The 15643-nt window shown below is 30.4% G+C and overlaps 4 protein-coding genes across 8 annotated transcripts; 1 reads left to right on the forward strand and 3 right to left on the reverse strand.

Moving 5' to 3' along the window:
• Positions 1-265: 265 nt before the first annotated feature.
• Positions 266-2604, forward strand: LOC115235311 (biogenesis of lysosome-related organelles complex 1 subunit 5-like). Of its 2 annotated transcripts, XM_029807008.1 has the most exons (5): positions 357-431; positions 537-619; positions 1044-1232; positions 1332-2033; positions 2123-2604. In XM_029807008.1, exons 4-5 carry the CDS (start codon positions 1607-1609, stop codon positions 2362-2364), a joined length of 669 nt encoding a protein of 222 aa, XP_029662868.1. In that variant the 5' UTR covers positions 357-431; positions 537-619; positions 1044-1232; positions 1332-1606; the 3' UTR covers positions 2365-2604. The 2 variants fall into 2 exon arrangements, with proteins under 2 accessions (XP_029662869.1, XP_029662868.1); XM_029807009.1 differs by lacking the exon at positions 2123-2604 and having other exon boundaries at positions 266-417; positions 1332-1826.
• Positions 2605-2854: 250 nt separating this feature from the next.
• On the reverse strand, positions 2855-3910 carry LOC115235314 (chromatin accessibility complex protein 1). Its single transcript, XM_029807017.1, has 2 exons — positions 3616-3910; positions 2855-3439 (listed from the first exon to the last, which is right to left on the reverse strand). The coding sequence occupies exons 1-2, from the start codon at positions 3748-3750 to the stop codon at positions 3050-3052; spliced, it is 525 nt and encodes a 174-aa protein (XP_029662877.1). The 5' UTR covers positions 3751-3910; the 3' UTR covers positions 2855-3049.
• Positions 3911-4231: 321 nt separating this feature from the next.
• LOC115235308 (protein unc-50 homolog) lies at positions 4232-6094 on the reverse strand. Its single transcript, XM_029807006.1, has 6 exons — positions 5655-6094; positions 5409-5560; positions 5147-5333; positions 4917-5050; positions 4736-4837; positions 4232-4589 (listed from the first exon to the last, which is right to left on the reverse strand). The coding sequence occupies exons 1-6, from the start codon at positions 5744-5746 to the stop codon at positions 4453-4455; spliced, it is 804 nt and encodes a 267-aa protein (XP_029662866.1). The 5' UTR covers positions 5747-6094; the 3' UTR covers positions 4232-4452.
• Positions 6095-6493: 399 nt separating this feature from the next.
• Positions 6494-13269, reverse strand: LOC115235301 (inner nuclear membrane protein Man1). Of its 4 annotated transcripts, none has more exons than XM_029806974.1 (11): positions 12753-13269; positions 11480-12150; positions 10669-10783; positions 10376-10617; positions 9094-9314; positions 8890-9018; positions 8687-8816; positions 7940-8198; positions 7620-7841; positions 7340-7524; positions 6494-7058 (listed from the first exon to the last, which is right to left on the reverse strand). In XM_029806974.1, exons 1-11 carry the CDS (start codon positions 12890-12892, stop codon positions 6907-6909), a joined length of 2466 nt encoding a protein of 821 aa, XP_029662834.1. In that variant the 5' UTR covers positions 12893-13269; the 3' UTR covers positions 6494-6906. The 4 variants fall into 4 exon arrangements, with proteins under 4 accessions (XP_029662834.1, XP_029662833.1, XP_029662836.1 ...); XM_029806973.1 differs by having other exon boundaries at positions 7940-8210; positions 12753-12892; XM_029806976.1 differs by lacking the exon at positions 12753-13269 and adding an exon at positions 12526-12679 and having other exon boundaries at positions 7940-8210.
• Between the last annotated feature and the right edge of the window lie 2374 nt (positions 13270-15643).

Consider the following 15643-nt stretch of genomic DNA (forward strand, 5'->3'; position numbering starts at 1 on the left):
GTATGAAACAATCAATAATCAATGTTGATGAAAAGTAATAATTTTTTTTCCATCAGTGATGTCGAGGAGAGAGTCCGTAATTATATATTCGAATTAATATAAGTTTTATTAAGAATTAACATAAAAGCTTTACATTTTTTTCGAAGTAGAGTGAGTCTTTATTAATGAGATTCTGTCGGTTTCGAGCGATGAGACTGTCGCAGAATATTTTTATCCAAAAATACAATTATAATACATTTTCTCGATGTTATCAAATGTTTTTCGCCAATTCTGCGACACCCAGTACAACGACGATGCAATCAGTGCAGTGGCACAACCCAGTCATGTGACGACGAAGGTGTGTCGTGTGTCTGACGATGCACCGTCTGTTCTGTTTCCACTCCTCGCCTGACACAGATATGGCGTCTATAACCAAAGGTGCGGCAATCACTGTATGATCATACATACATATGTATCCCTATAAATACAAAAACGAACATTTTTACCGTTTAAACATTATCATAATCTTTGTATCATACGCGATCACGTTTTCGTAGACACGGGCGAAATCTGGAGCAGGTTATTCGACCATCGTCCCTTCGTCCAAGGAGAAATTACATTCTTCTTGCGAGAGTTTCAGGTAAAAACTGATTGCGAATCCCAATACATAACAATATTATCTTGATCGTTACAATGATGTTAATGGGATTCTAAACCGGATTTAATTACAGATATTTGATTAAGATATGGATATAGATACGTGAACATAACCTACGACTAAAGTTTGACATTTAATATATAATTGTAAATAAAGATATTAACGGAAACTGTAATTGTTATTGTCCGCAGTCAATTTCTTTAATACACTTTCCAAACTTCTTTTTTGAATTATCAATTTTTATGTAATTTTTTCTATATATTATGAGAGCATCAATGATTTTATATTGTATTATCTAAGCTTTTATACATTCACAATTTAATTCAAGTTCACGTTTAATTTAAAGACATAATGCGAGTAATAGGTTTTTAAAACTGCTAGATCTAAATAGTTGTATTTATTTTAGGAAAAAAGGGCTGATAGGGAAGTGGAACGTCTTTTTAAAATTCTTGAATATTCAACAGAATTGAAAGAAAGCCAGTTAGATCGCACTGAACAACTTGGAGATTGTCATTTACCTAGTCTTAAAGCAAATGTGGATGTTGCACTGAGTATGTGTAGCCGTGTTTTACAAAGAGAAGAAAATTTTGATAGTGTATGTATATTGAATAGATTTTATACTTACAATCTAAATCGATATTTTCGAGATATTGTAAGGCAAAATTGAATTTATGTGGATATTTTGATGTTACAGGACAGTGTTTTGAATGAAAACAGATTAGCCAGAAGAAAGGAGTGGGAAAAATTTATAAATGATATGAGTGATAAATGTCAAAGAGTAGATCAAACTTTCCAAGAAAAAGAAAACGAGATAGAGGAATTCTATATTGATTTGGAAAAAAAGTTACACATTACGCCATAAGATAACGCATTAATTTTTAATCTACATATTGCTTTTTAGTATTTAATAAAGACCTAATCTATGCCAGTTATTAAGAAAAAATAGTTTACATAAAAATTTACGTAAATATGCCATTAGAATCGATTACAGATCCCACTATAACAATAAAACCCTCTATAAGATTGATAGATTTTATCTTGAATAATGTGAAAGACATAAATGATGCTCCAAATGGTATCACATTTTTATGCAAATCTAAGAAATCTAAGAAAGAAAAAATTGCAAATGCTATGTTAAAAATTGAAGATTTTAGCTGGTTGAATAAATATTTAAAGAAATATAGAGAAACTGCAACAAAAATGATTTACTTGCATGAACTTTTCGATAATTCTGATGTGATATTGCCAACGCCAAAGGAGACGCCAAGAAATCCAGAGTTGGAGGCTAGAATACAAAAATTAAAGGCGCAACAAAACACTAGGGATTATCAAAAAATGACGAAGAGCATCGATTCCATGCGGAAATTCCTACCGGAAGATAGCATTGCATATCAAAGTAAACAAAATACTATTGTTATATAATGTTTTTAATCATTCTGTGTTGGTAAAAGAATTTATGTCTCTCTTTCTAATATTATTTTGCAGTGAGGCAGATAAATAAACAATTGATTGCCGTTGCGCAATTTATATTTTCTGTGATAGCTGGCTTTGCTTTTGGATTCATCGGGGTAGAGCTTATAGTTGGAAACCTAGACTTCGGATTTAGATTACTCTTAGGTATAATTTGTGCGTTGATCGTGGCATTAGCCGAGATTTATTTTTTAGCTTTGAAATTAAGCGAAAACGATTTTGATACATCTAAATCGATAAAGTCGCATCAGGACTAGCATCCAAACTGCATCTATTTGATTATTTTGAACATATGTATTATAATATTATAACAAATATAAAGACATAAATATATATATATTATCATTTAATAATTACACACAAAAGCTAACGTATAAAATTAGCTTTATTAACTTTATATTATGTGAAAATTTTAAAAACATGCTACTTCTACAACAATTATTATATAAGATACAAAAATTATTAGACTCCAAATAAAACAAGATATGTGTGTAAGGATATTTGCAATTTATTTTTATCATATATAAAAATCTCCAGTTTTATACATGTATTAATGTGCACGATTACGAATAAATATCATAATTTTTGATATAAGAAACATTAATTGCATAATCAATATAATTAAATGAATGTGTTTATGTGATATCAATGAATGTTATATGATATATACAAAAATATAAATGAAAGCATTTATCATCAATTGCAGACATATAAAAATAATATCTTTTCCTTTAAAACAATCTTTCATAGCCTTTTGTGTCATTTTGGGCCTTTGTTATTCCATTTGCTTTGTATTTCTACTGATATAGATACACAATAAATCTTGATATTAGTAGATCTTTATATTAATAGATCTGTACAGATAATTTTATAAAAAACAATCCATAAATTTGTAAAATAATCAAAGCGTTTATCTGTCGGACATAAAGAGATCAATGATACTCATCTCTTGTTGTCCTCGCTATCACTTTTTACACTGCTTTCACTATCCGAATGACAGGCACCGTTCTCTTTAGTTTCACTTTCTCGCTCACTGCCTGATGTGTTCCCATTTTCTGCTTTTGTTTCGTCACTGTCCGAGCAGGAATCTGTATCTGTATCACTATCGCTGTCTGAGTCTGAGCTACTTTCAGAGGAACTACTGTGAGATGCATTCTTGGCTGCCATCATTTCCTTAAATTGTCTGACCGTAATCTTTCTGGGCATTATCTCTCTGAGAAATTCCAGTGTGTCGTTTGTCTGCACCACTTCTGCCAAGTGTTTATAATCCAAAGAAGATCCTTTGTTACTCTGCATATGTGCCTCCTCTGTTAGATAATGTATGAAGAGTTCCTGTAAAATTGTACCAAGACAATATATCGAGATATTAATAAAATAGCGAGATCTAATTAGTAAATTATAATACGCTCTATCGTCGAATTCCTACCGAATTCGTCTTAACAAACTTATTGTAATACGATTATAAATGAATATAGCCTTAACCTCAAGTTTATATATTTCGTTCTTACCGTAGCTTTTGTAACCAAGTACAATCCATCCTGTCCGACAGTATCAACATAAGGAGAACTCTTCATGATTGTTTTTACCCTTGAGATTGGTAAACGTAATTCTTTCATTTTTGCAGAAGAAGCTTGTGTACTCATTATGTATATATTCGATAGGAAAGAAGTCAAGCAAATAAAATTAAACACGAAGCCGCAAAAAAGAACGCTGGCAATAATAAATCATAGACACAATTTAAAATTTTACGATTAGTTCATTGATGCTCATTGTATGATCTCGGAGGGCGTTGGTGTCAGTTATGAAGCATAGACCCAGAAATCATGATGAAGCTCTACGAGGTGAAAATTTCGCTCTTGCAGATATATCGAAAGAGCGACGCAGTAACCAATCAATCTCTTTCTTTTCTGGTAATAAGAATTGCGTAACAAAGATGGCTATTGCTTAATATTCACTAGATTAAAATTTCTAGACATTTTTCGAAACACAAACCTATCGTCTAAATTTTCGTATATACATCATGGTTTTATATTTATATTTTATATTTTATAAATTATTAGATTATATATATAAAATATATCTCGGTGTATCTCTCTCATAATAAATTTAAACATAACATTTTCCTTCTGTTGTTACGCAAATTGTATTTGAAACGTCGCATTTACAAAGTTTCCTAACATAAATACATAAAGAAAAAATAAATATTATTAAAAATATTTTTAATGCAAAATAAAAATATTACAAATTTTATCGCATTTGGATGTAAACAGGTTATTTTAATGTCGATGCAAGAGGCGGATTTAATAAAAATTCAGCACACCTCGCAGTCATGTGACAAAACGTATTTATAAAGCCCGATAACGATAGAATTCCATAACTAAGTAACTGACGTTGACACCCGCACATAATGTAGTAATATATATTAATAATATTATCGGTAATGTGGATAATATCAAGTGCGTTTTATGAAGTATTTCAATATCTGAAATGTGAGAATAACAATAAATATATATATAACAAAAGAGACCAAGTATCAGATTAGATTATACAAATATCAGATTATACAAAATACATATCAGATTATACAAAATAAAGCAAAAACTTTGCACTTTTAATGTATATACTTACTTGCGTAACCAAGAAATGTAATGTAAATATAATAACTGGCAGCTATAAACCAAAATGTGTTCCCAACTAATCGTGCAGAGAATGTATCATTGTTTATCAAAGCTGGAAAAGAGAAAAATTTTTAGTTAAATATTTGATATGATAGAGGAGAAAGAAGACATATATATGTAGGATTTCATACCATTGTATAGAAATAATTGTAAGATATGAAGTATAATTAAAGGAGGAAATACTGCATTTAAATGGATATCAAATGTATAGCCCCATTCAACATCTTGCGTTCTGTCTATCCTGAGATACCGATTGGTTACAAACCTTGTAAAAGAGGAAATATAAAACTTATTATAAAAGAGAATATCATTCGGAAAGGTACAATTTGATAAAAAATCTGAAGATATTTAATATACTTACCAAAATATTGTCGCTATTAATAATCCCGCACCTATGTAATCGATGAAAACCATATAAAATAACAACTTTACAAATTGGAAGAATCTTAAGCTTAATACTATAGCAAAACCAATGGTTGACACGCAGAGACAGCATGTAACCAGCACTAAAAATGCAGGATCATCTCTTGCAAATTGTGATTTTGTTTCTGCAAAAATATATAGTATATTAGACAACTCAATATATCATATATCTTTCAGCATATTATTAAGTGGTAACATACGTTTTCTGTTTTGGAAGTTTCTATATACTTTCTGCGGTGCTACAAATAGAAATATCATTTGCCAAACAGCAAACTCAAAGTCCATTTGTTCGAATTTTAGCAGTTTTCTCAAATACTTGTAACATTTTGTCGCAGCACCCATACAATTATGCCTATAGTGTGATAATCGTTTTTGTTTTTTTTTTTTTATTATAAAAAGATATTCAAACAAAACAAAAAAATAATACAAATAATATGACATAGTACCTGTAAACGATTGGCATTGGCAATGAAGATGAGAATTCTGTCGGAACAGGCGAATGACATCGACTCGCCGGTGGCGAAGTAGAATATTTCATTTTTAATCCTTTTATACACAAAAGTTCCTCGCACTACTCTCTTAACTTTTCATATGTGCAAGTATTTTGTAGCATTCAGCTAATTAATTAAGCGCATTCGTAACACGTCCGTCATTCGCGAATCAAATTCTAGGTTATGTTCAACGTGTTATGACAAACTTGAAAATTTCGTCGTGCACTAACGCCCTCGCGGCAAATACCGCGATCAAAAAAATTAAATCGGCTCAGATAGTTGATGTAAGAAATATGTATTCTTTCATAGAAAAAATATATAAAATAAATTTATAATATTGGAGATATATCGACGCTCTATTGCCGTATCCCGACTAAATTTATTTGATACACTAATAGCTTTATATCCTTTTTATGATACAATTTTTTATTACTGTTTAAATAAAATTAATTTTTCCAATTTTTGTTCATCATTTAACTTTATATTTTTTTCTTTTTATTTTAAAAATTGCTTAATTTTATATATTCTTCAAACACTGTACATTTCTATAATATACATCATAAAAAATAATTTTATCAAGAAAAAGCATTAATATGTTAATATCATGTCTTTAAATCATTGAATGTATTTTTACCAATGATAATCATAATATGCACAGAAAAGTCGAATTAATTACAAAGGAAACTGTATTGCAATCTTCTGTATATCAAACAAACGATTATCTTTTCTGTGCATATATGCTTTATATAACTGATGCAAATCAAGCTGGATAGGCCTATAAAGAATGCGATATGTGTTGTATTTATGCATATGTATTGCTACTTGAAAATACTATTAAAAAACTCAGATTAAAATATTTTTACAGTTCTTTGAAAGCATATTTAATTATATTAACATTACTGATTATTAATATTATATTAATTATTATTACTCAACTATTAAAAACACTTATTTTCTCTGTCCTCAAGTTAAAAGATATAAAATATAATACGCAATTTAGCGAATTAAAGAAAAATGCTCTTGTAAAATAGAAGCGTTTTCAATCCTGTATTATGTATTTACGCTGTAGCACGCAAAGATATTTTATAAGTTTTGAAAAAAAAGGTAAAAAGGTTCTGTCAGTTCTGGTCAGCAAGTAATTATGCGTATGATCAGACATGAGAGCTCATTCTTCTTCTTGCGAATATCCAAACAGAAACGCCAATTGTTAATTTGCCTCGGCAGGACTCTGCCAATAATGCGCTTGCATGGATAATCGTTGATTATTACTTGGCTTGAGAGGCGTTATACAACGAGCGGCATCCGGAAATCGCTCGTGATAACGCTCTAATCTCAGGTACTTCACAGTCACTAATTTACCTAGGAAAAAAAGAGAAAAAATTCATTAGAAGCATGACATTGTTCTCTATTAAAATATTAACTATTTTAGAATTGATATAACACTGGCATAGGTAGTATGCAAGATTCCAATTATTCTATTGGATATCAAGTTATGTATCTATGTTACTTTTAACACTCTTATGTTAGTATTTCATATATCTTTGTAACAATGCAACAATATTGCAATAATACCATGTGAATAGTATATGAAAATTTTACATGATATTTTACATATATAATACTTATAGCCTATGACATACCATCAAACCAACATCCGTGTAACGCTCTATAAGCTTCACCAGCATCTTTTTGTGACATGCATTTCATATAAACACAACCTTCACGGCTACCGATATCTATGCGAATGTGGAGTATCTTTACGCCCTCCCCGCATTTTTCCAAAATGGCATCCTGTACTCTTGTCTCCCAATCATCTTCGGTTTCGCTATATCATAACAAAAAACAATTTAAATCGTTTACATTATTACTAACCAATCTCTCTTATTGTTAGATATATGCATATAAATTATTATGACTTACATGTCTGGGTCAAACATATGTCTGATTTTCAGGCAAGGTGTTGGTGAACAAGTCAAACTATTAACTGATCCCTCCATTGTTTCGAATGCTTGTCCTTGCCAGACTTTCGGTTTTTTACCCGAGATCCCGCTCTGCACGGGAGATTTATTTAAAGTGTTATTCGGCAACCATCGCCATACATGGAATTCTTCTCCTGCTACTTGTTGTACTTCTCGTCGAATTCTGAAGATTAGAATTATATCCCGTTATTTTTCTGTATTTCTTGTAACCATAAGCGATGAAAGTAATATAACACAGTGATGGGCGGAGACTTCTCTTACCTAGATTCATTTTCATCTAAAAATTTTACTGCCTTTTCCCAGAGACTTGTCATTCTTTTGCGATCTTTTGGTGGAATAAGATTGTCTCGCACATGGTTTATAGCGAGAAAACTTTCCTGCGCACCACCGGGTTGCGCGGACGCATTTTGATGATGCGTCTCAACAATACTTATGATTTCACTAACAAGCTTAAATACCTCTCTTTCCGTACATTTCTTGTATTTTATATACCAAAGATACGATTTATAAATCCCAATACCTGTTAATAAAACTGAAGATACATAGCCACTATTACAAATCTTTCATTACATATATATTTCTATCTATTCTGTATACAGAATACATCTTATGAACAGATGTTATTTTGTGAACAGTTTTGGCACTTCTTTCTTTTTTCATCTATTTATTTACATCATGTATTAAATCATTATATATTCAAATATTAATAAATCACACTATGCAATTGCGTTATATGATGATTGTAATTAAAGAAAGAAATGCTTTGTCACAGAGTAATATCAGTTTGATATATGAAAAATAAAATTATATCAGCAAAACAGAAAATTATTTTAAGATGCAACTATTTTACTAAAGTATACCATACATATCATTATAAGTAATAGATAGTAATCTTATAAATATACAAATAATGCATCATATTGAGCATTATCATCAGAACATGCACATAAGTAACTTGTAACAAGATTCAATAAGTTTTTTCAAATAAACAGTCTGTTAGAACTTTACCGATTGCAACTATAAGGAGAGAAGAAAAGATGGTAAAAAGCTTGTTTTTAACAAGGCATTGCATTGGCAGCTCAGGGTTTAGAATTGTCATTCCAAGTTTCTCATTATGACGAGCGAACAATATTTCCTCCTGCAATGATTAAACAAATGCTTTAATATCTAATAATATGAGCACATGATGGATTGACATATTATATACTTACTAAAGCATCCAATACTTTGAAAGTCTCTTCGTTATCATCATTTATTTCAATAAGCGAAATACCCCATTTGGAATTCTTAAAGATTAAAACCTGTGCACTGTGTAGATCGTCTTTCACCTCGAGGCTCGTCTGAAAACGAAATAGATTACGATTATTGATAGTTATTATACCGTTGTGTACAGTTACTTTTAATACTCAACCTACCACTTTGTCGCTCATAAACATCTCTATAATATCTTTATCAATCAAGTATGGTTTCTCATTTGAGTTCTCGCATATTTTAGACATTGCCTTTTTCATTAGAATGGGATGTACACGTCTTATAAGTTGCAACACAGACTCTACGTTTTGCTTCAATACACAATTCACTCCAGGTTGTTTAAGCTGAGAATCAATTGGTGAAAAACATTGCGGTATGTTGTTATCTATAAATACAGGAATATATAGCATTATAAATTATGATTATCAATATGTCACATATATAGTATAGAGTAAATCATATAGTTATAAACACGGATCAAATAAAAATAATTTTTGTGTATTTCAAGTGACAAATTGCTAGCTTTTCAAATAAAAGCCGTATTATAAACAAGGAGCATAGGTATTTTGCGATGAAGCTTTTAATCCTAAAAATAATTATAATCTTTTACTTAAAAAAATTGACCTAAAAGAGAATTGTCATTCATAATTGCTTTATGTTTGAAACTACTTTCTTTCCTCTTTCTTCTTATATACAATACAGATAAATTAATTAGATTTGATAAGCTGCAATTGCTAAATAAGTTACTGCACTTAAGATTTAAAAAATACTTCAATTTATAAATAATGTTTGAAAATATTTTGCTAGTTCTGTAAAACAATACAAAAAAATTTAATAAATAAACCATATTAATCACATTTTTTTTTTTTTTTTTTGACAGAAAAATAAAGAATTTTGCTATGAAACCAGTTTTAGAAGAAGCTAAGTAATATCTTTTACTTAACAATTTTCCAAAGTTCTCAATAAATTATATTTTTTCATGTTATATATATGCATGAACGCGCATTATATTACAGACTAAATTAATAAAATACGCGTGTGTCCGTAAATAGTTGAAATATATTGGAACAAACAGATATAATATATAAGAGAACGGGAAAAGGAAATAAAATATCCAAATTAATTCAAGAAGTATATGATATTTATTATACATGAATATAGAGAAAGAAAAATACATATTTAAGAGAGTTCCTTGTATATCTAACATCTAACTTATAGTCTTGGTAATTATTTTAATTTTATAAAAATACTAATGAAAGAGATTGAACGTTAGTAATAACGAAGAAATGTACAATAAAAATTCTCGACTTTATTATGGCCTGAAATTGATCTAGAAAAGAGCGTTATATATTGTGCGCTTTGCGCTCCGTTACTTATGAGAAGCAAAAACATATATTCTTCGGAAATTTTTTTTTTTTTATTTTTTTTAAATCTCTGCATACCTACCCGTTGAAATCGATGGAAGGGTCTCGGTTTTCCCATCTCGATTACCAAGTCCCAGATATATTATTGCAAGGACTACAAAAAATAAGGCAAGTACCGCCACGAGACCCATTGATACAATGTTCTGATTGTTTCGTACATCCTCTCTTGTATTCGTCGTCGATGGTTTGTAAGCTGCTCTACTAATGATATCTCGGACTCTATCGGCGGATGACGCGCTGTGTCTCGAACTAAACAATGTTTGTCTACATTATATTACATATAATAATTGAGATAAAATAATAATTCATGCATACCTTGTCGGCTGATTCGATGGCGAATACATGGTCCTTAAGGATGAAAAATGACCATTTGAATCTCTTTCCTTGACCTCTGGTAAACCGGACGATAGAGTGTGTCGTAATGTAGGATCTAAATATAAAATTATAAAAAAATATTTTGCGAAATAAAATTTGCACAAATCAGAAAGTGTATAAGCGATTTTGTATCATTAATATAATATACAATATAATTACTAAAAATCCCCCACATTTCAAACCAGACAAGTATGTTGTCAAGTAACTGATTTGATTAGAAACATAAGCTTCTGGCAAATTAAGTGTCAGAAAAAATATACATGATAAAATTATATTTTTCTTTTAATTTCAGGTTTAATAGAATTTAAGAGAATTTTAATTTTAAGCTTAGTTATAAGAATATATAAGGATATATAAAAGTTATATGATAATGATTTTTTTCGACATTTTCCCTAAAGAAAAATTAAATTGATTAATAAAATCATGATTATAAGAATATTTAGTGGCTCTAAAATATCTTGTATATAATCAGCAATAAGTTATACTTAATTCGAAATAAATGAAATTAAAGCTTGTTACAAACATATCTTCCCCATATAGTGCAATTTAAAAAATTCTTTTTTTTTTTTAATATTAAATTAACTTTGGATGTATAATTTTTGAATGTTATAATTTTCTCACTCTTTTCTTATTTGAAATAATTTTTTTTATATTGAGATATATTAAATTTTTTCTTAACTTATTAAATTTTTTTCTTTTTTTTTTTTTTTTTTTTTTTTTTTATCACATGCATAAAAGAAAATGCGCTTACTTTTTAAATTCGGCAATGTCAGTGATGTATTTATCAGAGATTGTGAACTAAGTCTTCTTGTAAACTCTGATAAAAATGGAGTTTCATAGCTTGCAAGATCTTTCTGATTTGTAATATCTCTTCCACTCACGTCTTCTTTTGTAAACTGAATTGAGGAGACACTTGGCTTCACAGGAGAAACATTATACTTCATGTCCTTTGTTATGTGGACAGGTCTGGTTTTCGACGTTTGATCATAATCGAACGATCCACGATCATATACTCGAGTATCAGACAATCTGTTACTCGGATTGGACAGGTATTTATCATATGAGCGTACATAAGTGCTTCCAGTATCTTCCACTACATCCGAATCCGATCCAGTCTCCAAACCATCGGATGCATAAGATCTTTGTGTTTTGATAAATTTGTTGTGTGTAGTTTTTGATGTTACACGAGTCGTAGAAGACACGCTCGAGTTGTCGAAATCCGTTGCATTGGGATCCTTGAATTCTGAATGAGGTGGTGATAAATTCTCCTTAACTGGATTCTTTGTTACATTTGTAGCATCAGGAGGAATAATTGAAGGTGGAGGCATAGGATTCGCTAGCGTTTGCCGACGCAAATTTGAACTCTTTTTCTTCTTAATGACATTAGTGTTTGTGTCGTCATCTGTGTCATCGCTGCTATATCTAATACACAGATGAAAAAAAATATTGGATAAAGATACAAATATAAAATATACATACATATTTAAAATATTGTTATCTAATTGAAAATAAAGCAAATTTCCAGACTGGAGTCTGTCTTATTAACATTGTTGAAATTCTCTTTACAAGACTTTGATGCAGAAAATGTTTTTAACATACTATTTGCTTCAAAAACATAATAATTTCAAGGAAGTTAAGTTAAATAGTAACTGGCGCAAAAAGAAAAAACTTTGTATCATATTTCACAAACAAAACAAGACAAGTATTGTGTTGTTTATACATCTTTTTTCTGTCTAATATTGAGACTGATTATAATTTCTGATGTTATAGGTACATGAGAAGAAAATCATCTTTTACCTATCCATGAATAAACGTAAGAATCATATTATCGCGTGCTAGTATATGCGAAATTTAAACTTGACGAAATTGTATCCGATTTCTCTGCTCTGACTCTTCTCTCTCTCTTTCTCTCTTCCACAGATACTAAATACATACTTGTCTCGAGCGCGAAAAATGTATATAAATATGACACGGCTAAAAGAAAACTCTTCTTCGGGACATCTTCACTGAGGAAAAACGCTCACCTCGCAGCCAAGGAATCGATGAGGTTCTTCAATTTCTTGACGAGTATCTTGCGGGTCGTCTGCGTCACCGGTCCCACCGGGTAACCGTATTCCATCAGCTTCGTCCGCAATTCAGAGTCGCTCAGCGTGTCCACCGACATTTTGTTCCTCACTTGTGAGTATAATCGCGATCCTTACTATAAAACAAGCCCGCTTTAACGGCTCGACCGTGATTACGATGTGCAAACAGGCAGGCCACCGCCGGACGCCTGTTTTCGTTTTCTCGTTTATTTCGATCGATGATCAAGCCCGCCTGTCCTTCGATGACGCTCTCGTACCGCGCACGTGGATGACGATTATCCTGCCAGACTAACGTACAACGTGAACTAATAACTCGTCCGCGTGTGACTTGGAACACCGCTCCGAGAACAAGCTCCCGGTCGTCTTTTCGCGTGCACCCGATTACGCGGCTACTTTCCGCTAAACAATTCGACTCACTCGGTAACTGAAAAAAAAATGGCGCAATTTTCTAACGGTCGAGATTACGCACATACAAGATACGCGCCTCGTGCGCGTATTTCTCGATGTCGGCGCGGAATAATCGCACCCTTTAAGCCCGTATCAGACTACGCATTGAAAATTGAAGATTGAAGATTAAAGATTGGAATTTGACTAACCAGAACAAAAAGGACTAAAATTTCTTTATTCTGATTGGTCAAATTTCAATCTTGAATTTTGAATCTCAATCTTCAATGCGTAGTCTGATACGGGCTTTAGGTCCACGGTCGGTCCTCCAATTATTGCCGATTGCTGGCGATCGGATTGGTTGATCGAATGGCGGCAACTTTCGAAATGAGACATATTGAAAATCTAGTAAATAATTAGTAAGTAGTAGATCTTTTAATAATAATATAGATTTCCAATTAGTAATAGTAAATTTAATGACTAAAAATTATCGTATGTAAAGTTAAGGAAAGTATAAATTTATCCGATTAGTTAATTATGTTTGGAATAAAATGTGAATTTATAAAAATGGGGGGGTGCAAACTTATAAAAATAACTTTATTATTATCATATGCCTTTTGCTGCACATATATGTCTCATTCTCTCAAATAATATTAATAATTTATATACTGAATAATCTCGAAAAAGGCAAAATATAAAGAGAAAATATATATGTGTAATATATATGTACATATATAATATTACCACATACACATTACATAAAAATAAGTAATCGATTGTTTCAAAACTACGAAAAAAATTAATTATTTAGAAAAAAGGTTTTAACATACATTGATTAGAAATACATTAGGCAGAAAATTAAAAATGTATGACAAAGAACAATTTAAAACTGTTAAGAAAGAAGTTGAGATGAGATGAAGCTCACTATGCTTAACAATAAGGTATGTACTTCCAGTTACAGCTTTAACGTTATATTATGTTCTTTTGTACAATAATCAATACGTTAACATTGGAATATGGCGCACAAATAATATGTCAATTTACGATCCATAATACATGTAACGATATACTTATTATGATAAGTGCGATATGTATATGTTTTAAAGTACTATACAAAATGTTGCTGGATGCCTAAATAATCATGTGTAATATAAGTCAACGATGACATATTTTTACGATCGTTATGTGTATTGTTGTACAATTCTATTTAAACAAAAATTGCCTAGTAAATAGAGTAGAAAATGACAAATCTGATGATTACATATAACGATTGCGATTCTGTCGCAAATTTGCAAACGCTGACGCGATCAGAAACATCCAATATATGTAAACTTACACCCACATATCATTAATTGTGTGGAAAAACTTATTTCAAAAATCTTAAATATTTTTAATCTATATATATATATATATTGATTCCTTAATTTTATTAAAACGCATATTTGGATATGTTTCATTATAGATAATATATTTTTAATTTTTATATATTAATATATTTCTATAATTATACTTTTATTTATCGCATTCTTTTCTTTTCTTTGCAAATAGACGACAGAATTACACAGAGTCAGCATACACAAGACTGACATAACAGATTGTCTTATATGTTATGTGCACATGATATATAGAAATCACGTATTTATTACATACACTTTGTAATTTTTCACTAATTCCTTATATCGCAATATTGTTTCTTATGTAATAGAGTTAGAGTACTATTGCGGTAAAAATGGGGATTAAGCAATTACAGAATATAAAATCTACTGTATAAGCGGAATATAATGTAACAACATTGTACTCAATTTTTAATAGTCTCTCGAGTTTATTTAGTATATTTCTCTCGTCTTTTTTCTCTCTTAATTGTATCAACCAAAAATGCTCAAAATTTAGTACACAAACGTGCTTTTGCACGCGTTATCCTGTTTTTTTTTTTAAGTATATAGAAATTGTATTGTGTGATAATTGAGCTTCTTAGAGAGAAGCCAAACTAATCAAATTTACTTTTCGTAAATTTCTCAATTTTAGTATCAGAGAGCACACATGATTAGTGCTCTGATACTAAAATTAACAAATTTACAAAAAAAAGAAGTTGATTAATCTAGCTTCTGAGAAGCTCGGATAAATCGATATCAAATAAAAAATTTAATGCATTAACATAGACCGTATTCACTGTATACTGCAAACTGCACGCATCAGATTATTACATATTTGCGTGTGTGTATAATGCTAAAAACTACATACAGTTATAAAATATTATATCTATATATATATATATATATATATATATACACATATACGTACACGTATCTAATGCAAATAACGCAATAAATAACATCTGCCCGAGCTGCCTCTGTTCCATCTCATACTTAACGTTTTGTGCTTTATAATTAACTTAAAAGATACATGAGGTAATAAGTTCATGATTCGCTACAAACGGTGGACATTGC

The sequence above is a fragment of the Formica exsecta genome, unplaced genomic scaffold, assembly GCF_003651465.1.
Source record: "Formica exsecta isolate Colony F162 unplaced genomic scaffold, ASM365146v1 scaffold218, whole genome shotgun sequence".
Taxonomy (NCBI): domain Eukaryota; kingdom Metazoa; phylum Arthropoda; class Insecta; order Hymenoptera; family Formicidae; genus Formica; species Formica exsecta.

What these genes read in the sequence shown, in the direction of transcription:
- LOC115235311 (XM_029807008.1), top strand. Translation starts at nt 1,607, where the DNA reads ATGCCATTAGAATCGATTACAGATCCCACTATAACAATAAAACCCTCT. An exon ending in AGATAGCATTGCATATCAAA is followed by an intron (nt 2,034 to 2,122) that starts GTAAACAAAATA and finishes ATTATTTTGCAG; the next exon opens with TGAGGCAGATAAATAAACAA.
- LOC115235314 (XM_029807017.1), bottom strand. Translation starts at nt 3,750, where the DNA reads ATGAGTACACAAGCTTCTTCTGCAAAAATGAAAGAATTACGTTTACCA. An exon ending in ACTTGGTTACAAAAGCTACG is followed by an intron (nt 3,440 to 3,615) that starts GTAAGAACGAAA and finishes ACAATTTTACAG; the next exon opens with GAACTCTTCATACATTATCT.
- LOC115235308 (XM_029807006.1), bottom strand. Translation starts at nt 5,746, where the DNA reads ATGAAATATTCTACTTCGCCACCGGCGAGTCGATGTCATTCGCCTGTT. An exon ending in TTAATAGCGACAATATTTTG is followed by an intron (nt 5,051 to 5,146) that starts GTAAGTATATTA and finishes CTCTTTTACAAG; the next exon opens with GTTTGTAACCAATCGGTATC. An exon ending in TACATTTCTTGGTTACGCAA is followed by an intron (nt 4,590 to 4,735) that starts GTAAGTATATAC and finishes CTCACATTTCAG; the next exon opens with ATATTGAAATACTTCATAAA.
- LOC115235301 (XM_029806973.1), bottom strand. Translation starts at nt 12,892, where the DNA reads ATGTCGGTGGACACGCTGAGCGACTCTGAATTGCGGACGAAGCTGATG. An exon ending in GACATTGCCGAATTTAAAAA is followed by an intron (nt 10,784 to 11,479) that starts GTAAGCGCATTT and finishes TTTTATATTTAG; the next exon opens with ATCCTACATTACGACACACT. An exon ending in CATATGTTTGACCCAGACAT is followed by an intron (nt 7,525 to 7,619) that starts GTAAGTCATAAT and finishes GTTATGATATAG; the next exon opens with CGAAACCGAAGATGATTGGG.